The 17,514-nt window shown below is 35.2% G+C and overlaps 1 protein-coding gene and 1 long non-coding RNA gene across 3 annotated transcripts; one reads left to right on the top strand and one right to left on the bottom strand.

The window, feature by feature from the left end:
- Positions 1–1,450: 1,450 nt before the first annotated feature.
- On the top strand, positions 1,451–11,195 carry LOC140004535 (protein HIGH CHLOROPHYLL FLUORESCENCE PHENOTYPE 173, chloroplastic-like). Of its 2 annotated transcripts, XM_072079107.1 has the most exons (16): positions 1,451–1,629; positions 2,899–3,153; positions 3,239–3,400; positions 3,618–3,668; positions 4,453–4,587; positions 4,670–4,693; positions 4,835–4,946; positions 5,444–5,569; positions 5,667–5,716; positions 8,248–8,406; positions 8,486–8,581; positions 8,665–8,780; positions 8,897–9,020; positions 9,566–9,679; positions 9,816–9,896; positions 10,718–11,195. In XM_072079107.1, exons 1-16 carry the CDS (start codon positions 1,561–1,563, stop codon positions 10,862–10,864), a joined length of 1,821 nt encoding a protein of 606 aa, XP_071935208.1. In that variant the 5' UTR covers positions 1,451–1,560; the 3' UTR covers positions 10,865–11,195. The 2 variants fall into 2 exon arrangements, with proteins under 2 accessions (XP_071935208.1, XP_071935209.1); XM_072079108.1 differs by lacking the exon at positions 3,239–3,400.
- A 2,568-nt stretch (positions 11,196–13,763) lies between these two features.
- Positions 13,764–14,610, bottom strand: LOC113722209 (uncharacterized). Its single transcript, XR_011841124.1, has 2 exons — positions 14,135–14,610; positions 13,764–14,012 (listed from the first exon to the last, which is right to left on the bottom strand). It is a non-coding gene; the product is annotated as an uncharacterized lncRNA (long non-coding RNA).
- Positions 14,611–17,514: the final 2,904 nt, after the last annotated feature.

The following is a 17,514-nucleotide window of genomic DNA, read 5'->3' as shown; positions in this document are numbered from 1 at the left end:
TTAAATTAGTATTCAAATGATAAAAACAAATTCGCCATGACTAAATGGAAGCAGTGATTCAATCAAAGAAAAAAATTTAAAACTGAAAACTAAAAATTTTGTTAGTATGCAAACAGAACGTAAATGTTAAATAATACTAGAAAAACTAAAAATTAAAAATTAATAGGCTTGCGAGCATAGAATGTTAAACTTCGAAGTCGACTCAATTTTACAGCTAGAATGATTCAAGCTTAAACTTGCAATTGATAAAATCGAGTCGAGTTGAGCACCAAACTACTCCAACAATCCCAACTAATGCTAGAAAAAAATATGTCAAAAAGGCTGAAGTAATGCTAGACCATTGCCTTTTTCTTTCAAAAAACCATCTAGAGCACCCCTATTTGTACTTTCTTAAAATAGTATCCCAATCACGGTAGGATTGGTTTATTGAAACTGAAAAATTATTTTTGGAGGTGTTTTCGAAAAATTTTACTGTGACAGTATATATAAAAAAATTTTAAAATATTTGATATATTGTATGAATAAGATGTTTTTTGAATTATTGTGTATCATTGTAACATTGTATTTAAAAAACTTATTTTTTGAAAAAACGATCAATCCACGTGAATGAAGTGTTTTTGTGCATTTTTTCAAAGAAGTCCGGCCCAATGACCGGTCCAAAATTCGGCACCCGGTCATTGGGATAGAGCAACTTCGGCAAAAAGATTGCAGCAACATTTGGTGCTGATTGTCATAGATCTGCGTGCGGATCTGTCCACAAATCCTATTTGGATGCCGATAACTCTATGAAGCAGGTTGAATCAGATTTTTCACATAACATAAAAAGTTATATTCCTTTGAATTAACTATCCAATGCCGCATGAATCATTTCATTTGAAGATCTAGACGTTGAGATATATTCAAAATACTGAGAATTGGTTGAAAGAATATCATGGCAAAAATATAATTCAGTATTTTGGACTTTTAGTTATAGAAATGCGAGAATTAGGTCTAATGTCTTCATAAGAATTGTAAATCATTCCCTCAGTTTCAAAATAAATCAAAAATCATCTCAATCCGATTTTTGTAGTTCAAGTTATTGTTAAAATATTGAGATATATTATTCATGCTAGAGACATCCTTCCTCTTCACTTCTTCCATTATTTTTTTGCGCTACGCTTTTTGTCCGTTTTCTCACCAATTAAACTTTACATATATTAGAACAATATAAAAGCAAAATTAAGCAGTTTCTATTCAAATTATAAGTCAAATATCATAATTAACTAGCAACTCATACATATAATGATATTACAATTTATACCCTGTCATATACATATATATGTATGTATATATACGTATATAGAGCCGTATTTTCTCTTCAAAGTTTCCATTTAATATTTAGTAGTTTTTTCTATGGTGCCTACATGTACTTGTGGTGCATATTCACTGGGACAACTCTAGACTTGTATCATAGTAGTACTTAGTAAGATTTATAACTACCAATCATTCACTGCCAATCTCAAAATTCATTACTGCTATCTCTTTCCAGTGAAAACCATCCCTCCCCTGCGGTGTGAGATTATGGACTGTTACTGCTGCTATACTCAAGCTAGGCCATCATCTTCCACAACACCAATTCTCAACTTCCAGGTATGCAAATTCTTGATAAGCCCATCATTTTTCTTACCTGTAAATTTTCTTGCTTTATGGCAAGTACTGGATGGTGTAATAATTTAGTTCATTTCTTAAAGTCGTTTTTGTGGATATTGTCAAAATATCTTTGTGATTATGAAATTTAAACTCTTCTGATTGAGTTTTATTTTTTAAATTTATTTATTGCCCACTAGGATTTAGGATCTTTAAAGTAGTGCTGCAGATTGGTTCTGTTAATTGATTAGATAATTATTAGTCTCTTTAAAGAATGGGATTGTCATGCTGAGTTTTAGCAAACACTTTTAGACACATGCACGCCTGCAGACAACCTGATTATGAGTGTAGGATTGTGTTCAATTTTTTTTTTTTTGGTCTTTGTGTATGTGGGTATGTGTGTGTTTTTCTCCCTTACCCTATTTGGGATGGCAAATTTTAGGTTCCCAGTTGTTGTTTTGAGTTGGTATTGCAACCTTATGGATATGAAATACATGATGGATCGAAAACTAGACATGTAGACTATTAATAGGTGGTTGGACTGTTAAATAGGGGTACAATGTTGAAGGCCAGCGAGAACTCTGAATCGGTTGTTGGAGAACAACGTGGCCGTTGATTTTGAATATCAAAATCAATAGCCAAAAGGTGTCTGACTAAATTATTTTACAATGGCTGCAGTTTCACTTTAAGTTTTCCAATTAATATTAAACCGTGGATGCAACTTTAATTTTAGGGACATATTCGTGCTGATGTTTGTTTATCGTGTACGGTCCATTTTTTACCACACCCTATGCATTTGTCTAGGTTGTAATTAGCATGAGTGTATTACAATTCAACAAACATTTCTTTTTTTTTTTTTTCTTTTCTTTCAATCTTCAGTTTGGAATTGATTATGTGTATATTAATGCCTGTCAGAAAATCATATACTGCTCAGTAGTCTAGGGCCTGATTTTAGTGCCTCTCTTCCTTCTAAATGATTGATTCTCATTGAATGATGTTCTCCCTTTGTTGCTCATCCTTCTCCGTATATGAGCTTATAAAAAATGCATATGTGAATTTGATTTCTTTGACTATGTGAAGACTTTACGATGGTGGCTATTTCAATCTCATAGTGACATAATGCGTGATTTGACATCCTCTGAGACACCCTTATTTACTGGTATACTTCAGAAATGATTACTCTACATTTGACCATCCATTGTTTGCTTTAGCATTAAATTCAGTTTCATTGTAACTTTCTATGTTGGTAACACGATGCCCTAAATATTGCAGAGTGTCTCTGCAGTTAATAGAAACTTTTCTGTGAAAAATCTGCATCCAAGAGTGCTGCCGTCTCCTGGATCTTGTCGACAATTTGGTCGACTCAGTGACCAATTTCGGCCTTTCATTTACCAAAGAAACTCAGAATTACCCTCTTTAAGAACATACAGGGGTCGAATTTCCTCAGAAGCTGGAAGGCAAGGCTGGGACTTTGGCCGATTTCTAAAGACATTCTACTTCTTTAACGGGCCTCCTTCTCCTGCAAAGGTTGTTATTGAGTTGTGCTTTATCTCATATAGTTCTACTCTTCAGCTTTCAGTGTTCATCTAACAAGGCTCATATGTCTATGAAGTTCTTTGAATTTCTGATTGAGAAACTGTCCAATCCATCACCTAGCAAAACAGAAAACAGAATGGACCCTTCAGGTGTAATCCTTGTGGCTGGAGCAACAGGTGGTGTTGGGAGAAGAGTATATGACATTTTGCGTAGTAAAGGATATACCGTTAAAGTGCTGGTATTTTTCCTTGTACTTATATTGTATACTTGCAAGTATGTTATGTCTCCTTCGGACATGCTAATGCTGTCAAAACTTAATAAAAGAAATTGTGAAACTTAAGGAATATCTTTATTGAAATCATTTAAATCTTAGTTTTAGGTGTATATTATATTTTTTTTCTTTATTTTGTCTTTTTATTTTGTACTATTTGGTCATGATAAAAGGATTCTTCCAGGTCAGAAATGAAGATAAAGCAAGAAGAATGTTAGGTCCAGATGTTGACATGGTGAGTTAGCTGCCATTTCTGCGTAAAAAGTTCATAAGAAAGTCTTCTCTTGTTTTCATGTTTCTTGGTTTCTTTTGTTATATAGTTTACAAATCCAATAAGTTTGAGATGTCTTTTGGCATGTATGATCTAATAAATAAAATGGTAGATAACAGTCCTTGGTACATCAATTGACATGAAAGCGTGTCACCAAACTCCTTGCTCCTTTGTACCTAGGAAGACCTTCACTTCCACTTTATGTGTTTAAAGACGAAGATAATATTGTTCTAGATGGAGACTTTTCATGAAAGACAAAAACTTGGAGACGAGTCCACCTTATAATTTTTCAGAAAATTTTCATGTGTAGTATTACTGCTAAAGGTCTCACTGGGAAATTATTAGCATCCTCGTTGGCTTCTACTTTGTGATATTTGGTTTAAAGGTGAAGCTGGTCTGGACTTTAAATCATACAAGTCTTAGTATGAATAATTTATTATGTAATGAATGTTACTGACTTACTGCCTATCATTATCCTGCCCTTTGCATGTCCAAATTCCAACATTGCCATCTGTTTGCCTTTTTCTCCATTAAGAAAAGCTTTTTCTGAAGGCCATTTTTAGGACTCGCAATTAAAAAGTTTGCTTAAATGCAATTTTAGAATGCATTGTTTACAACAAAGAACTCATTGAGTTGCTTTCTGGCTTTCTCACATTTCATGCCTCTTAGGAGAAGTTAATGCATCACTACAGCAAACGTGTATGGTTTTTTATTCCAAGATTCCAATTGGTTTTTAGCCAATTTTCAGATAGTTGGAGATATCACGAAGGCCAGCACTTTGGTTCGTGAATATTTTAAAGGAGTTAGAAAGGTTATAAATGCTGTTTCAGTTATTGTGGGCCCAAAGGAAGGGGATACTCCTGACAGGGCCAAGTACAGTCAGGTATTCTAAACCCATGATCTGTGTTTATATTTCCATCATACCCCATTATTTGACTCCGTGCAACTCAATTAATTTTCTGCAGGGAATCAAGTTTTTTGAACCAGAGGTTGTGAACCCATATCCTGGAAAAATCTCTTTCAAGCATAATGTGTACTCTTTTTAGTGGAACATAATCTGGAACTAGTCATGGAGTTTTTTAGCTGTAAGCATGCCATATACCATGTGACACTTTTATTGGTGAAAGCAGATTAAAGGTGCATCACCTGAAATGGTGGAGTATATTGGGATGAAGAATTTGATCAATGCTGTAAAAGAAAGTGTAGGAATTCATCGTGGAAAGCTAGTTTTTGGGTTTGAAGGTATGTCTCTGTGAATTGAGGCTGCTGCACCGGTCACATCTCCACTTGATTGTCTGAAAACATTCTCCCCTTTAATAATTTAGTGAGGAATCTTTTCCTCTCATATCAAGGAGAAAATTAATCATGGACTAATACGTCCTGAAGTAAAAGTTGCAGCTGTATAAGAAGTTCAGTTTTTTAGTTGTCAATGCTCCCACATCAATGAAATCATTTTTTTTAAAAAAATATATGACTTAAAACTTTTCGTTGCATTCTTTGCCATGGCAAAGGTGAATATATCATGTGCACTATTCAAATAGCCAGCTAAAACCATATTGGCATTTGGAGCATAGTGCCACTTATTCTGACCTGCTTTTCATAGCTTAGTGGTCTTATAGCATGTATTGCAATGAGCATACAAGCAATTTTAACTACCACCATCCTCTCCACTTGTCTTGATTAATCTTTTTCATGAATTTCACAAATGATTTATACTGTTTCATTTTCTTCTTTTGTAGAAAATTTAACTAGAGAACTCGCTTGGGGCGCTTTGGATGATGTTGTGATGGGAGGAGTGAGTGAAAGCTCATTTGTAATAGATCCAACTGGTGGTGAAAAAGGTGGACCAACTGGAGTTTTCAGAGGTTTGTTTTACTCATGGGCGAAAAACAAAATATAGCATTTACATCAAACCCTTCAACAGTCTCTAATTTCATGACATTTACTTCTTATATTTGACAGGAGTTGTTTCCACTGCAAACAATGGAGGTTTTACAAGTATCAGGACAAAGGTGCATCCTGACATTTTATTCCTCTTCAAGTACTTTCAAAAATTTGTTTAAGATACTGATGTGCTATGTCCCTTTAAATCATAGATGTTCACTTTCCTTCTCCGTGCTTACCCCCATTTTTGTTAGGAAAGGGATCTCACTTTTGTTCCTGAATAAGTAAATTGTGAATCTTTCTTTGTATGAAGCTCTAACTGCATTACTTCCTGTGCTCATTGAAATCTAAGCTTATGAATACTTCAATTTTTGACTTAGCATTATACAGAGGATATAGTAGAAGAGTATTACTTCAAATTTCTCATTCCATGTCAAAATGTCTTCATGATTTTCTTTTTCCTTTTCGTGTTGCTCCTTGAGAAGGTTAACATAGATCTGAGGAAAAATTTGCACAACTGGATTAAGTGTTGGATTGATATGTTAAACGAACTGAGGCTTATATACCAAAAACAACCTTTGGTTCCTAGGTTTTGTATTTGCCTTATCATGAACTAATCACTTCAATGTAAGGTTTTCCAATTAGGTTTTCTTGAATAGTTCAGGCATTTATGCTTATTTCTCTGGATATGTAAAAATGGAATTAATGTGTTGAAGGTAAGAAAGATATCAAGTTACATTGTGCATTGTCTCTAGGTGACCTGTTTATTTTTCACACTAGCTTGTTGAGTGCTTAGTTGATCAGTACGGTTTCAAGACCACTAGCTTAGTTTCCACTTCATAGATTGGAACATTTTCTTGGACTCCTCGGTTTTCTTACATGAACAATTGGATTAAGAAATGATTATGTATGAGCTATGAAAAGATAAGTCTTTTATTTTTCTTTTTAGTAGAAAAGGATTAGGTAAATGACATGATAAACTGTTGCAAAGTAGGTGAGAAAGTCTGGATAACCTGCCATGGATAGCTGTGATATTTACAGGATGTACTTTTTAGCTGATCCTCTGACATGAGAGCTTAAGCTTTTAAATTTCAGTGTGAGTGCTTAGTTGTTGCTAATGAAGCTGTCTTCTGTTGGTTAAGCTACTTTGAGTTAACCCAATCCAGCAATATCAAGTTTCATTACAACATAGAAGAAATCAATAATGTGGATATGCTGGAAGAAATGGAAGTTATAACTCCCACAGGACAACTCAGCTTTTTAACTTACTAACAGGAGGGAAATAAACTAACACACCCTAATTTTTATAAAAACACACCCCAAAATACCCAAAAATACACACCTATTTTCGTATTCTACCACCACCCTCCCTAACCATTTCCACTTCACCCACCTCAGCCAACCGCGGCCACTGCTTCCACCTTGCCCTCTGCCTACCTGTTTTTCTTCCCCCCTTCTCCCTCCCTCTCTTCCTTCCTATTTCCCCTTCTCCTTCCTTCCTCCCTCCCTCCTCCTCCTCTCCTCTCCCCAAAGAAAAAGACAAAAAGGAGGAGGAGGGAGGGGGTGGCGGCGGGAGATGGTGAGGAGGAAGGAGGGGTTGGCAGGGCAGGGTAGAGGGGGAAGAAGAAGAGAGGAAGAAAGAAAATAAAATAAAAAAAGGAACAAAGGAAAGTTTTTCAACCATTCCCCAACACAGAAAATACCTGAAAGTTTTTGTAAAAATTCTACAGTAAGCTACAGTAAAGTTTTAGACAAACTCCCAAAAACACACAATCCAAACGGACCCAACAATTATAGCAATTCTTTCAAATGCTTATACCACCCCTACTTGCCAAAACTGTCCAAGGTGAAGTTTGAAGCAACCAAAAATGGAAAAGATGCTATGAGAAAGTAATCACAGAAATCATGAGCAGTCCCTTGAATTTTTTACGTTTAGATCATATGCCTTTAACCATTTTTTGAAACTGAGAGTTTCACTTTTAGAGATCATTGAAGTGAAAAGTCAACAATTAATTATGGTATCATTCAAGTGAAAATACACAAGATTGGGCCTTACACAGGCATTGACCTGGAGGTCAAGTAGTTGGTGCTGGCTTTTGGCACCGAGTGATTGACTGTGTGTCCAGAGAGATTCAATGGGAGTGTACCGTGGATTCTGAAAAGAAACGCAAGACTTTGCATTGCTGGTGCAGCTAGCCATCACCAACAGCTACTGTTAATGAGGAGATTATCATGATGCAGTGCGTATCAGCTTCTGAAGCAAGATATCGTCAGCTTTTGGACTAAAACAATACCAAATCAAAACCATTCTGTTCAACAAATCTAACTTCAAGAAGCACTGGGATATCTAATTCCTCATTGCTTCTTAAGGATCAAGAAGCGAGACCTTCATGACTGCTGTGTCCTAGTTTTAGATTGGCTTAAAATCCTGTGGCATACCTTAAGATGCTTGAAACATGAGACATTGATTACGTCAGCAACAAGTCTTTCTGTTTGTTGTTGGAACATGCCTTCTGATGTTATCTTCATTGCCAATCACTCTTAGAAGTTAATTCCAATCAAATCAAGATACTCAAATTAAAGTTTTAACAGATTTATGCAATAAAAGGGAGAAGTTATTTCATTTATTTGGAACATACTGATGGGTACTTGTTGGCAGAACTTTCCAGTTCCAGAAGATCTTTCTGCATATGATGGTCTAGAGCTACGACTAAAAGGTGATGGACGCCGTTATAAATTAATTGTTCGCACTAGCCGTGATTGGGACACTGTGGGTTACACATTGAGCTTTGATACAATAGAGGGGCAATGGCAATCGGTTAGTGTCAATGTTTAAAAGTTCACTACAGCTTATTATACACTGCTGCTCACCCTGAATTTATGTATTGGTAATTCAGATTCAATTACCTTTCTCTTCTCTGAGGCCTGTATTTCGAGCACGTACAGTGTCAGATGCTCCACCTTTTGATGCCCGCCAAATTGCATCATTGCAGGCATGCTATTACAATTATTAGTATCAGTGTTGTTGGTGCATGTTTGTTTTTAACCCTATGGCTGACAAAAATTGACTTTGCAGCTCATGTTCAGTAAGTTCGAGTATGATGGTAAATTAAACCCCACATTCAAAGAAGGTCCATTTCAACTTCCAGTATCAAGCATAAAAACATTTATGAAGGAACCAGTTACTCCAAGGTTCATTGCATTTTTAGTTGTCTCATATTATGAAGAAAATTTATTGCTCGCATGGATGTTATGCTTTGAGCAGTTGATATGTGCTGATCGAAATTTGGTTAATCTACATTATACAGGTTTGTCCATGTGAGTTCTGCTGGGGTTACGAGGCCTGAAAGACCTGGACTCGATTTAAGCAAGCAACCTCCTGCTGTGCGTTTAAACAAGGAATTGGGATTTATTCTGACATTCAAGTTGAAGGTTCTCAGACTACTTTTTCTATATGTTTCTCAATTGTAAATTATGGTACCAGATTCAATTATCAGTTCGTTCACTCAGTGGAATGCATTGTTATTCTAAGAGGTGGTAACATAAACGTTAAACCAATTGTTACGCGTTTGACCTTGTTCACAAGCTAATGCGTCACATTAAAATGTCAATCTACTGCATTCTCCATTATGTGCATACTTAAATGAACACCTCTTCATTTATTCCAGTCAATTAATTCTTCTCAGATAACCTTTGATACTTATCAGGATAATCAACAATCTTTTTCACAATAAGTCAGGGAAAAAACAAGTATAGCTTGTTCCAGCTGGCTTTTGCATATGGATCTTATTGTTCATTCTTGTAAAAAGGTGATAGACTGTATCAACACGTTCAAAAATGATCATGTTGGGAAACGAATAATTAAACATACAAATACAACAAAATAGTTTTGTCAACAGTTATTTTCTTTAGAGTTGCATTGTTCACTTAAAAAAAAACACTTTGCACTGGTGCTAATACAACAATTTTTTTTGCAGGGAGAGGATTTAATACGGGAAAGTGGGATACCTCATACAATTGTTAGGCCTTGTGCATTAACTGAGGAGCCTGCCGGAGCTGATCTCATATTTGATCAAGGGGACAATATCACGGTATTATTCGCACAATTAAAAGTTTATCATGCTTTCCTGTTGTTCAATAATTGAACAAATGCTTTTCTAAAGTTGGCAATTTCATTCATCTGACCACTGGAGATAACCAAGAAACTTTGACGTCCACTGGATTCAGGGAAAAATATCTAGGGAAGAGATTGCCCGAATATGTATTGCTGCTCTGGAGAGCCCATATGCATGTGACAAGACGTTTGAGGTAGTGCTTCCATTTACAGTTGGCTTTAATAGTTGCATTGTCTATTTTATTCCTTCTTTAGCTGCACTAAAATTGTGGAAATTAGTCTTGGGAAACTGCTCAAGTTGGACAACTGAACTTCTGGAGAAGATAGTATCATTCGTCTTGTCTGTGCTCTGTGACTTGGAAAAAAAAGGAAAAAAAAAAAAAGTGGGAACTGCTATATTGTTTTGCCCTCTTTCTTCCTGCTAGGGGATTGTAAGTCAAGGTTAAAGGTTGGACCTTATGTTTTTGTCTGTAAATAAAACCTTGATTTTATACAAAGCTTGGACCTTGTGTTTTTGTCCATGAATAAAGACTTCATTTTTACATGGTGGTGTTTTGTGTGTCTTTGTAAGTGTGCGTGCTCATCAACAATGTAAGATCCATGGCCAAGATTGAACAATTGTAGCCCTTGGGTAGCAGCAAGGAGCCATGTCATATATGATTTAGCCTACTGGAAATATGTACTGTGCAACTATAATTTTTAACATGTTGTATCTATGAAAAATGATTTAGTCAAATTTATGTTTGGTGAAAACTCACGAAAGATGTATAGAGTTTTTGAGCTCAGCTAAGTTTAGAAAGTGTCTCAGCTTCAAATAATCTCGTCCTGCCAGGCTCTAATACTGGAGGGAACACAAACCCGTGCTTATGCATACTGGCTAGTGCATCATTGTCCACTCTATCTGCATGTTCTTTACCAAAAGTTTATCTAGTGGCTAGTTAACAAGTGGTACTCTTAAGGAACTGAAAACTTGAGCTATTAAAGTACTATGGCTGCTTCTTCTCCCTGTCGGCAGGTTAAAAGCGTCATTCCCTTTAGTGAGCCATATACAGTGGATCCTGCTAATCCTCCCCCTGAGAAAGACTATAATCAGTACTTCAAGAGTCTGAAAGATGGCATTACAGGAAAAGAGAGCTTAGAGAAATCTCCTGCTGCGGTATGAACCTCAAGCATGGCATGCTGGACTGCATTTCATGTAATAATAGATGTATTAAAGATTAGGTGGTCATCACTTCATTACAAACTTTGCATTTTGGACATTTCCATATTTACCTTGAAGGTGATACTATATGTTCCTTTAGTTGTGTATTCAGTGGAAGTCAGTGGGCTGTATGTACGAAATAGAAGTATTCTCAGTAGGTTCTAGGAGTCGAAGAAATGTATGTACTCATGTATATTTCTGTAGAAAACGAGATGGACAATTTTGTTTGTTAAGAAAGGGACGGTAACCTATACGAAATACAAGTATTCTCAGTAGCTTTCATGAGTCTTAACTTAATGTATGTCCTCATGTAACTTTGTATGTATACATACCTATATTTGGGGTTAATATTAAATTATTTGTGAGAGCATTTGTGCTAGGATTTCCACCCATCGTATCTTAGCCTCTTTCATCAGCCTTCCCACTTTCCATCCTATCTCCTAATCCCAATTACCCCATTTTCACATTCTTGATTCAAGTTCATTTATTTATTTATTTTGGCTTTAAAAACGTGATCATGCTGGAGCATTTAAAAAACCATTATCGTGAATCAGAACGGTTCCAAACTTGGTAATTGACTCGTAGGAATCAGGCAAAACTGCAGGAAACTCTCCCAATCTGTCTGTCTTGAGTGTTTTGGGGGTTTGGGGTTCACCCCCGCGGGGCGTTTGGATCGTGTTGGACTCCGGTAGTGTCTGTTTGTTTCTCTGCATGCATTTCTGACCGGTGCCCCAATCAGCTGGTGTATGAACAGAAGAATGCCAGTAAATTACTGGTATCAGCTGATGGCATTAATAGATGCAGGCAAATCACTGTGCTTTATTGTCTGTACGACTTTAAGCCTCCCATTGCATCAGTAATAACTTCTGTAGGCCCTCAATAAATGATATCATGTAGTAACTAGCAAAACAATTTCGGAACTTGTTCTGATTGAGAACAGAGGCTGTTTATCGCCACCAAATCCATACAAAAAAAAATCATCAAGTTGTTCTGTTTATTGCCCCAGTCATCAACATTTCTTTCTTAAATTCAAACGCATATAAAGACTGTTTATTGCAACCATGGAAGAATCTTGTATCCCAAAAGCTGCATGATCTACAGCTGCCATTGGACAGCAAACAAAGGGGAAAAAAAAATCAACAAAGAAGTAAATCATGTTCTTGAATATTGGAATTTAAAAATAGGGACTACATTAATATTGGATGATTGATTGTATCCTCAACGATTGCTGCAATGACAATGACGAGATGCAGACTGGATTGCAGCAAGAAAACTCAGCCGTGGTCTCACTGCATGTATAAGGGGACAAACTAATAGTACATTGATGGTGATATGTTCAGTGTTATTAAGGCTACAAAGGATTAGGGAGAGACACGATAAAACTGTGATGTCTTCTTCTGCTCCTTCTGCTGCAATCTTGAAATTTAAGAGCCAGAAAAGGTGCTGGTAAACTTGGACTTTTGAGCACTCAGCATCTTTGGCATTTATACCAGATGAGGGTTTTAACCTTGTTTTTCAAACTTGGTTGAAATTTTCTGGATTAAGGAGAGTACTCTGGCGAGGCCAAAAAAGTATTCACTGCCTTGCAGACTACTAGTTAGGCTGTTATTCTCTTCTCTTGCTTGCTTGCTTCCTGCATGTGAACACGCATTGTATTCCAATTAGATGCCTAGAAATTTGTGTAGATTCTAGTAGTACTATTGGATTTCCATTGGGCAGACTGAACATGACCTCACACATTAGCATTGAAATACTGGGGAAGGAAAAAAAAAGAAGAGATAAAATCTCCAGAGAGTTTGAAAGTGGAGTCATGCTCAGCTGATTCCTCTTGCATATTATGGTAACTATTAGACAAAAAAATTAATTACAAGAGATAAGGGGTATTTTGGAGGCAGAAGGTGGACTGGTAACAGAGTGAGTATATCTTGGATTTGGTTGAACAAGTTGATAGCAAGTCACGTGAGGGATAGTTTGCCTTTGTCCCTATTTATATTGGTTGACCAAAATAAATTGAGCAAACAAGGGACGTAGGCATCCTAAGACCGGTTGCCTATTTTGTTGAGCAAAATGTTAAATAAGTTTGAAAACCATTTTTAGCAACTTATTGAAATCATGTTAATCCAATGTAAAGTTTCTATAAATGGTTGTAGATTAACTGTGAAGTTAGTTAATCATGCTTCAACACACCTCAAAAATAAAGAAACTATACATCTACAAAGAAACAAGAATTAGTTCCATTAAATATTTCTCCCATGTCAGTTCTTGCTAGAAAAGTTGTGTGAATTAGTTGCATACTACTTTTTATACAGACAATTGGTAAGCAAATTAATAGGAAAAAATTTTAAATGCACAAGAATATTTGTTTACTACTAGCTTCTTGTCTTACACCAAAAAAAAAAAAAAAGTATCTACTACTAGTATTTTTTTTTTATCATACTGTGCATCATCAAATGTGAACTCAAACAACAGCAATGAAAGTATCGGTGTGATACTGATATTATGAATCCAAACACACCACGAAACAAAGCTGTCTGTGTCCATGCACCATGGAACCTACAAAAGCTGCATTTGCTTGTAGTAATGCCAGCATCACTAATGCTAAATCTTAATCCTCTCCTCCTTCAATACTATTTGTTTGGATAATGAATTATTTGCTAAAATTCACTTGCTTGTATCATCAACATATTTTCTAACAATTTTTTTATCTTACATATATCACATCCAAAAAGTATTAGCGCTACAATATTTTTTTCAAAATATAATCTCAAATAATCTACTATCCAATTATTTTATCACCAAAACAAGATGTAAATACTATATGGTTGCAAAGAATTGAATAGAATTACATAAAGAAAGATAATAGCAGTCAAAAAAATAAATAAATAAATATAGAACTAAAGAAGCTGTAGACAGCAGTATTTGTTTCCTGAAAATCTACATGTACATTTAATGCCTGCTAAGTTGAGAATGAAGAAGAGAATAAGAAAAGAAGAAGGCGTTTCTAGGATCTAGCTATGAAACAATTCAAGTTATGTTAATCCAAAAAGGCTAAGGTTGCCATTCAACTCAAGCTTTAGCTTCAATCTCTCTTCGGAGAACATAAACATGCCTGCAAAAGAGCACAAAATGCTGATCACTTGACATATCTACCACAAAATCTCATTTTCAAACAAAAATTCACAACCCTTTTAGTTAAAATTAAAAGGGTAGCCAGAATTAATACAACATTACATTCAAAGATAGTCGATATCGTCTTCTACGACGTTCTTGAGCTGCCAAGGCACTTCTTAGCTTTGCAAGCATTTCATGTTGAGTAAGAATTCTTCCTGGTGAGCTCATGAACGCATTTATCTGAATAGGAGGAGACCACAAGCCACTTTGTGTATAATCAAAGTTAAATTCTGAAACATCTGAGAATTTGTACAGCAATTTCTCTGATACTGACTTAGATACTAACTGAATTCTCAGAGGAGAAGCAGCACCTGCAGGTTCAGGCAATGAACAAGCTTTTACTGGAGAAGAAGGTGATGAGATTTCAGAGATGGACATTATGATTGATATAACATATGGAATAAACGTTAAAAAGTGTACATGCTAGTGGGCTAAGATAATTTTTTTTTTTTTGATAAAACGGCGAAATATATTGAAAGCAATCAAAAGGGTTGGAATTGTAACGTGAGGCTAAGATAAAATACTTCTTGTAATGTGAGGCTTGGAATTGGTGTCCAGAGAGAAAGGGACAATAATACTTTGTTTTCTATAGTTGGGTTTTCTTCTTTAGAGTCGAATGGGAAGCGGGATTGCTATATATCCCAATTGTGATAAAGACGTGTATGGAATTTTGTATGGACCTAAGCAATGAAGGAATAGTCGTGGGTAGAATGATTAGAGGGACAAATTTGGTTGTTTGGTTATCGTGCTCTTTGGCTGCAGGGTACATGTTTGTGTTATCTACTACTGGCCTATGGGGAGTTGGGACTGTTTTATTTATGACCAGAACATATATGTAGCATGGTAAAACTAGTTTACCATCTAAATTATGGGGTTGTGTTTTCTTGGCTAAAACTTAAAATGTTTTTCATTTCTCACCTATAAAAGGGTGGTTTTCGATTAATGAAGTGTCTGACGTCTAATAAAATATATTAATTATGTTACTTATACTCTAGGAAAAAGTTTAGAGTTCATATAAACTTCCCACTTCAATTGCACAAGTCCACGCCCTAAAAAGATAAGATGTAGTTTTGCTTAAAATCTAACTTTCATAGTGCAGGTTTCGTTATGAATATCTTTTTTTTTTTTGTTTATTTTTTATAGCATCGGTTGGGTGGAATTTAAGAAATGGGGAGGAGAAGGGGAATTTAAATCCAAAATCTCTAAATTCTGATTTCTCAACTTTAGTCACTAGATCAAAATCATCCCGATTAACTTCATCATGAATACCATTCTCCTGAAATTTACTCAATCATACTGGAGTTTTTAATTTTGTGACTTGAGTTTTGTAAAAAGTAACGGTCCATAGTTAAAAACCTCAGTTATTTCTTTGGTATTTTGGATTCTCTGTTATAGTTTGGTGTTAGATTTTATGTTACAAGATATAATTAGATAATATGTGGCATCTAGGGTCCACGAATTATATACGTGTTGTATTTAAAACAACTAATGACATATTTACATTAGAAAGTTTGGAGTGAAATTAAGCATGCAAACTCAATCAAGCAACATGAGTTTCGCAAATAATTACATATTCTTGAACACCAATAATACACAGCCACCTTAATATGTTTTCTGCTTGCATTGTCAGATTAGATTGGTTCGCCAGCAAATGTCTCTCCAATTTTGCACGTTCATTATTCAGGTTGGCCAGCTATATAAGTTTCCATTGATTTTCCTTGACACAGAGGAAAGAAGACAGCAGTATTCTTTTGCACATGACAATAGAAAACTGTGTTGGTTTGATTATCCGCCTTAAAATTGCTTGAAAGTCGTCTGAAATCTCAGGTAGGTATGCAATATATATGTTTAAATATTATACATACAACTGAAGGTTTGGCCGGATATCCTACATTTCCACCCTTTTGAGTTTTATCCAAAATGATGAGAAAGAGTATCTAGATTAATCATTGAGCATATGTAGCAATCTACCAATTTTTTCACAAGTGATTTATGTATTTATTATAGGGTATATGTGCATGTGTAAATTATTCGAAATTTATTGTGTCTATTTAACTTTTAACAACAATCTCTCAAATCTTCCCATTTTTTCTTTTCCTTTAGTATAAGTCTTGATTAGGGCTGATGCTGGACCAAGTAGCTTGACTCGAGTTCGGAAGCTACTCGGTTAGCAGCTCGGCTCGAGCTCGTTTTGACCGAGCTCGAGGTCGAGGTCAAGTTGCTTGATAGAAGCAGCGAGTCGAGCTCGAGCTTCAATATTTTGCACTCGAAGGCTCGACGAGCCTAATCGAGTTTTTTATAATATATATTTTAATTTTTGTTATTGTGAAATATCAATAATATCCTTTATTTAAAATTATATGTAAAATATTGATTTTTATTACGTGAGCTTGATTAGGCTTGATTGAGCTCAAATAGGTTCGATTGAATTTGATTTAAATTGATTAGATTTAATTAAACTCGAACTCGAGTAACGTAAATTGACGTCGAGTTCGAGCTCGAGCTCGAATTCTAAAAGGTTGATGAGTTCGAGCTTAGTTATTTCACTTCGAGTTGAGCCGACTCGAATGCACCCCTAGTCTTGATGTCTTTCTTAAACTGCAAAAAATAAAAATAAAGGAGGTTTCAGCACCAAAACAGCCTCTTAGAATATTCTTGACCGCTTCCCAAATGGGATACAAAAACTTACATCTTCTTAGAGTACAAAACAGACCCTATGCTTTGGGTCTACTTATATTTTTCCTTATGCTTTGGGTTTTCCATGGTTCAAAACGTCAAATAGACCCTATGGCTACATGCACGTACATTTTTTATCATTTACCTCACGCAGCAACTTTCCTAATAATTACAATTAATTATTGATAGTTTTATTCTAGATTGTCAAGGATAGTAAATCTTATGGTTTAGCTAATGGGGGCACTCATTAAGAAGAGTTTTAGGCATTAGTTTTCTCTTTTTTAGAGAAAGTGTCTAAATACAAGAAATGCAATAATTATATAATTGTGTACATTCACTTGTAAGTAAGGTGCAATTCAAGTTTGCACCCGTTGGAAAAATTCTAAGTCTAAATGAACCAAAATAAGACCTTGTTTGAGAAATAATTGAAGAAGTACCAACATCTATATCATACCCATCCAAATATAAATTTTTGTTTCTTTATCCACTAACTTAGGATAATGATATTTGAAATCAACCATTTGTTAATTCTTTATGTTTATTAATATTTTTCAAACTATAATTTCCGAAAAAAGAATAAAAATTTTGAAAGTTATATTAAATATCTTTTGAACTCACATACAAGTATTAATAGAAATTGACACCATAAGGCGTAAATTTCATTGACATGTTATGACGAAATTTCAGTATTAGTATTAAACTTTAGTTTACTTCAAAGATAACTTCACTTTAAACTCTAACTATTCAATATTTTTGGCTTAGAA

Source organism: Coffea arabica, chromosome 2e, assembly GCF_036785885.1.
Source record: "Coffea arabica cultivar ET-39 chromosome 2e, Coffea Arabica ET-39 HiFi, whole genome shotgun sequence".
Taxonomy (NCBI): Eukaryota; Viridiplantae; Streptophyta; class Magnoliopsida; order Gentianales; family Rubiaceae; genus Coffea; species Coffea arabica.
Note: the sequence above shows the minus strand (reverse complement) of the source record. Positions and strands in the feature narration are given on the sequence as shown.

What these genes read in the sequence shown, in the direction of transcription:
- LOC140004535 (XM_072079107.1), top strand. Translation starts at nt 1,561, where the DNA reads ATGGACTGTTACTGCTGCTATACTCAAGCTAGGCCATCATCTTCCACA. An exon ending in ACCAACTGGAGTTTTCAGAG is followed by an intron (nt 5,570 to 5,666) that starts GTTTGTTTTACT and finishes TATATTTGACAG; the next exon opens with GAGTTGTTTCCACTGCAAAC. An exon ending in GCCAAATTGCATCATTGCAG is followed by an intron (nt 8,582 to 8,664) that starts GCATGCTATTAC and finishes TTGACTTTGCAG; the next exon opens with CTCATGTTCAGTAAGTTCGA.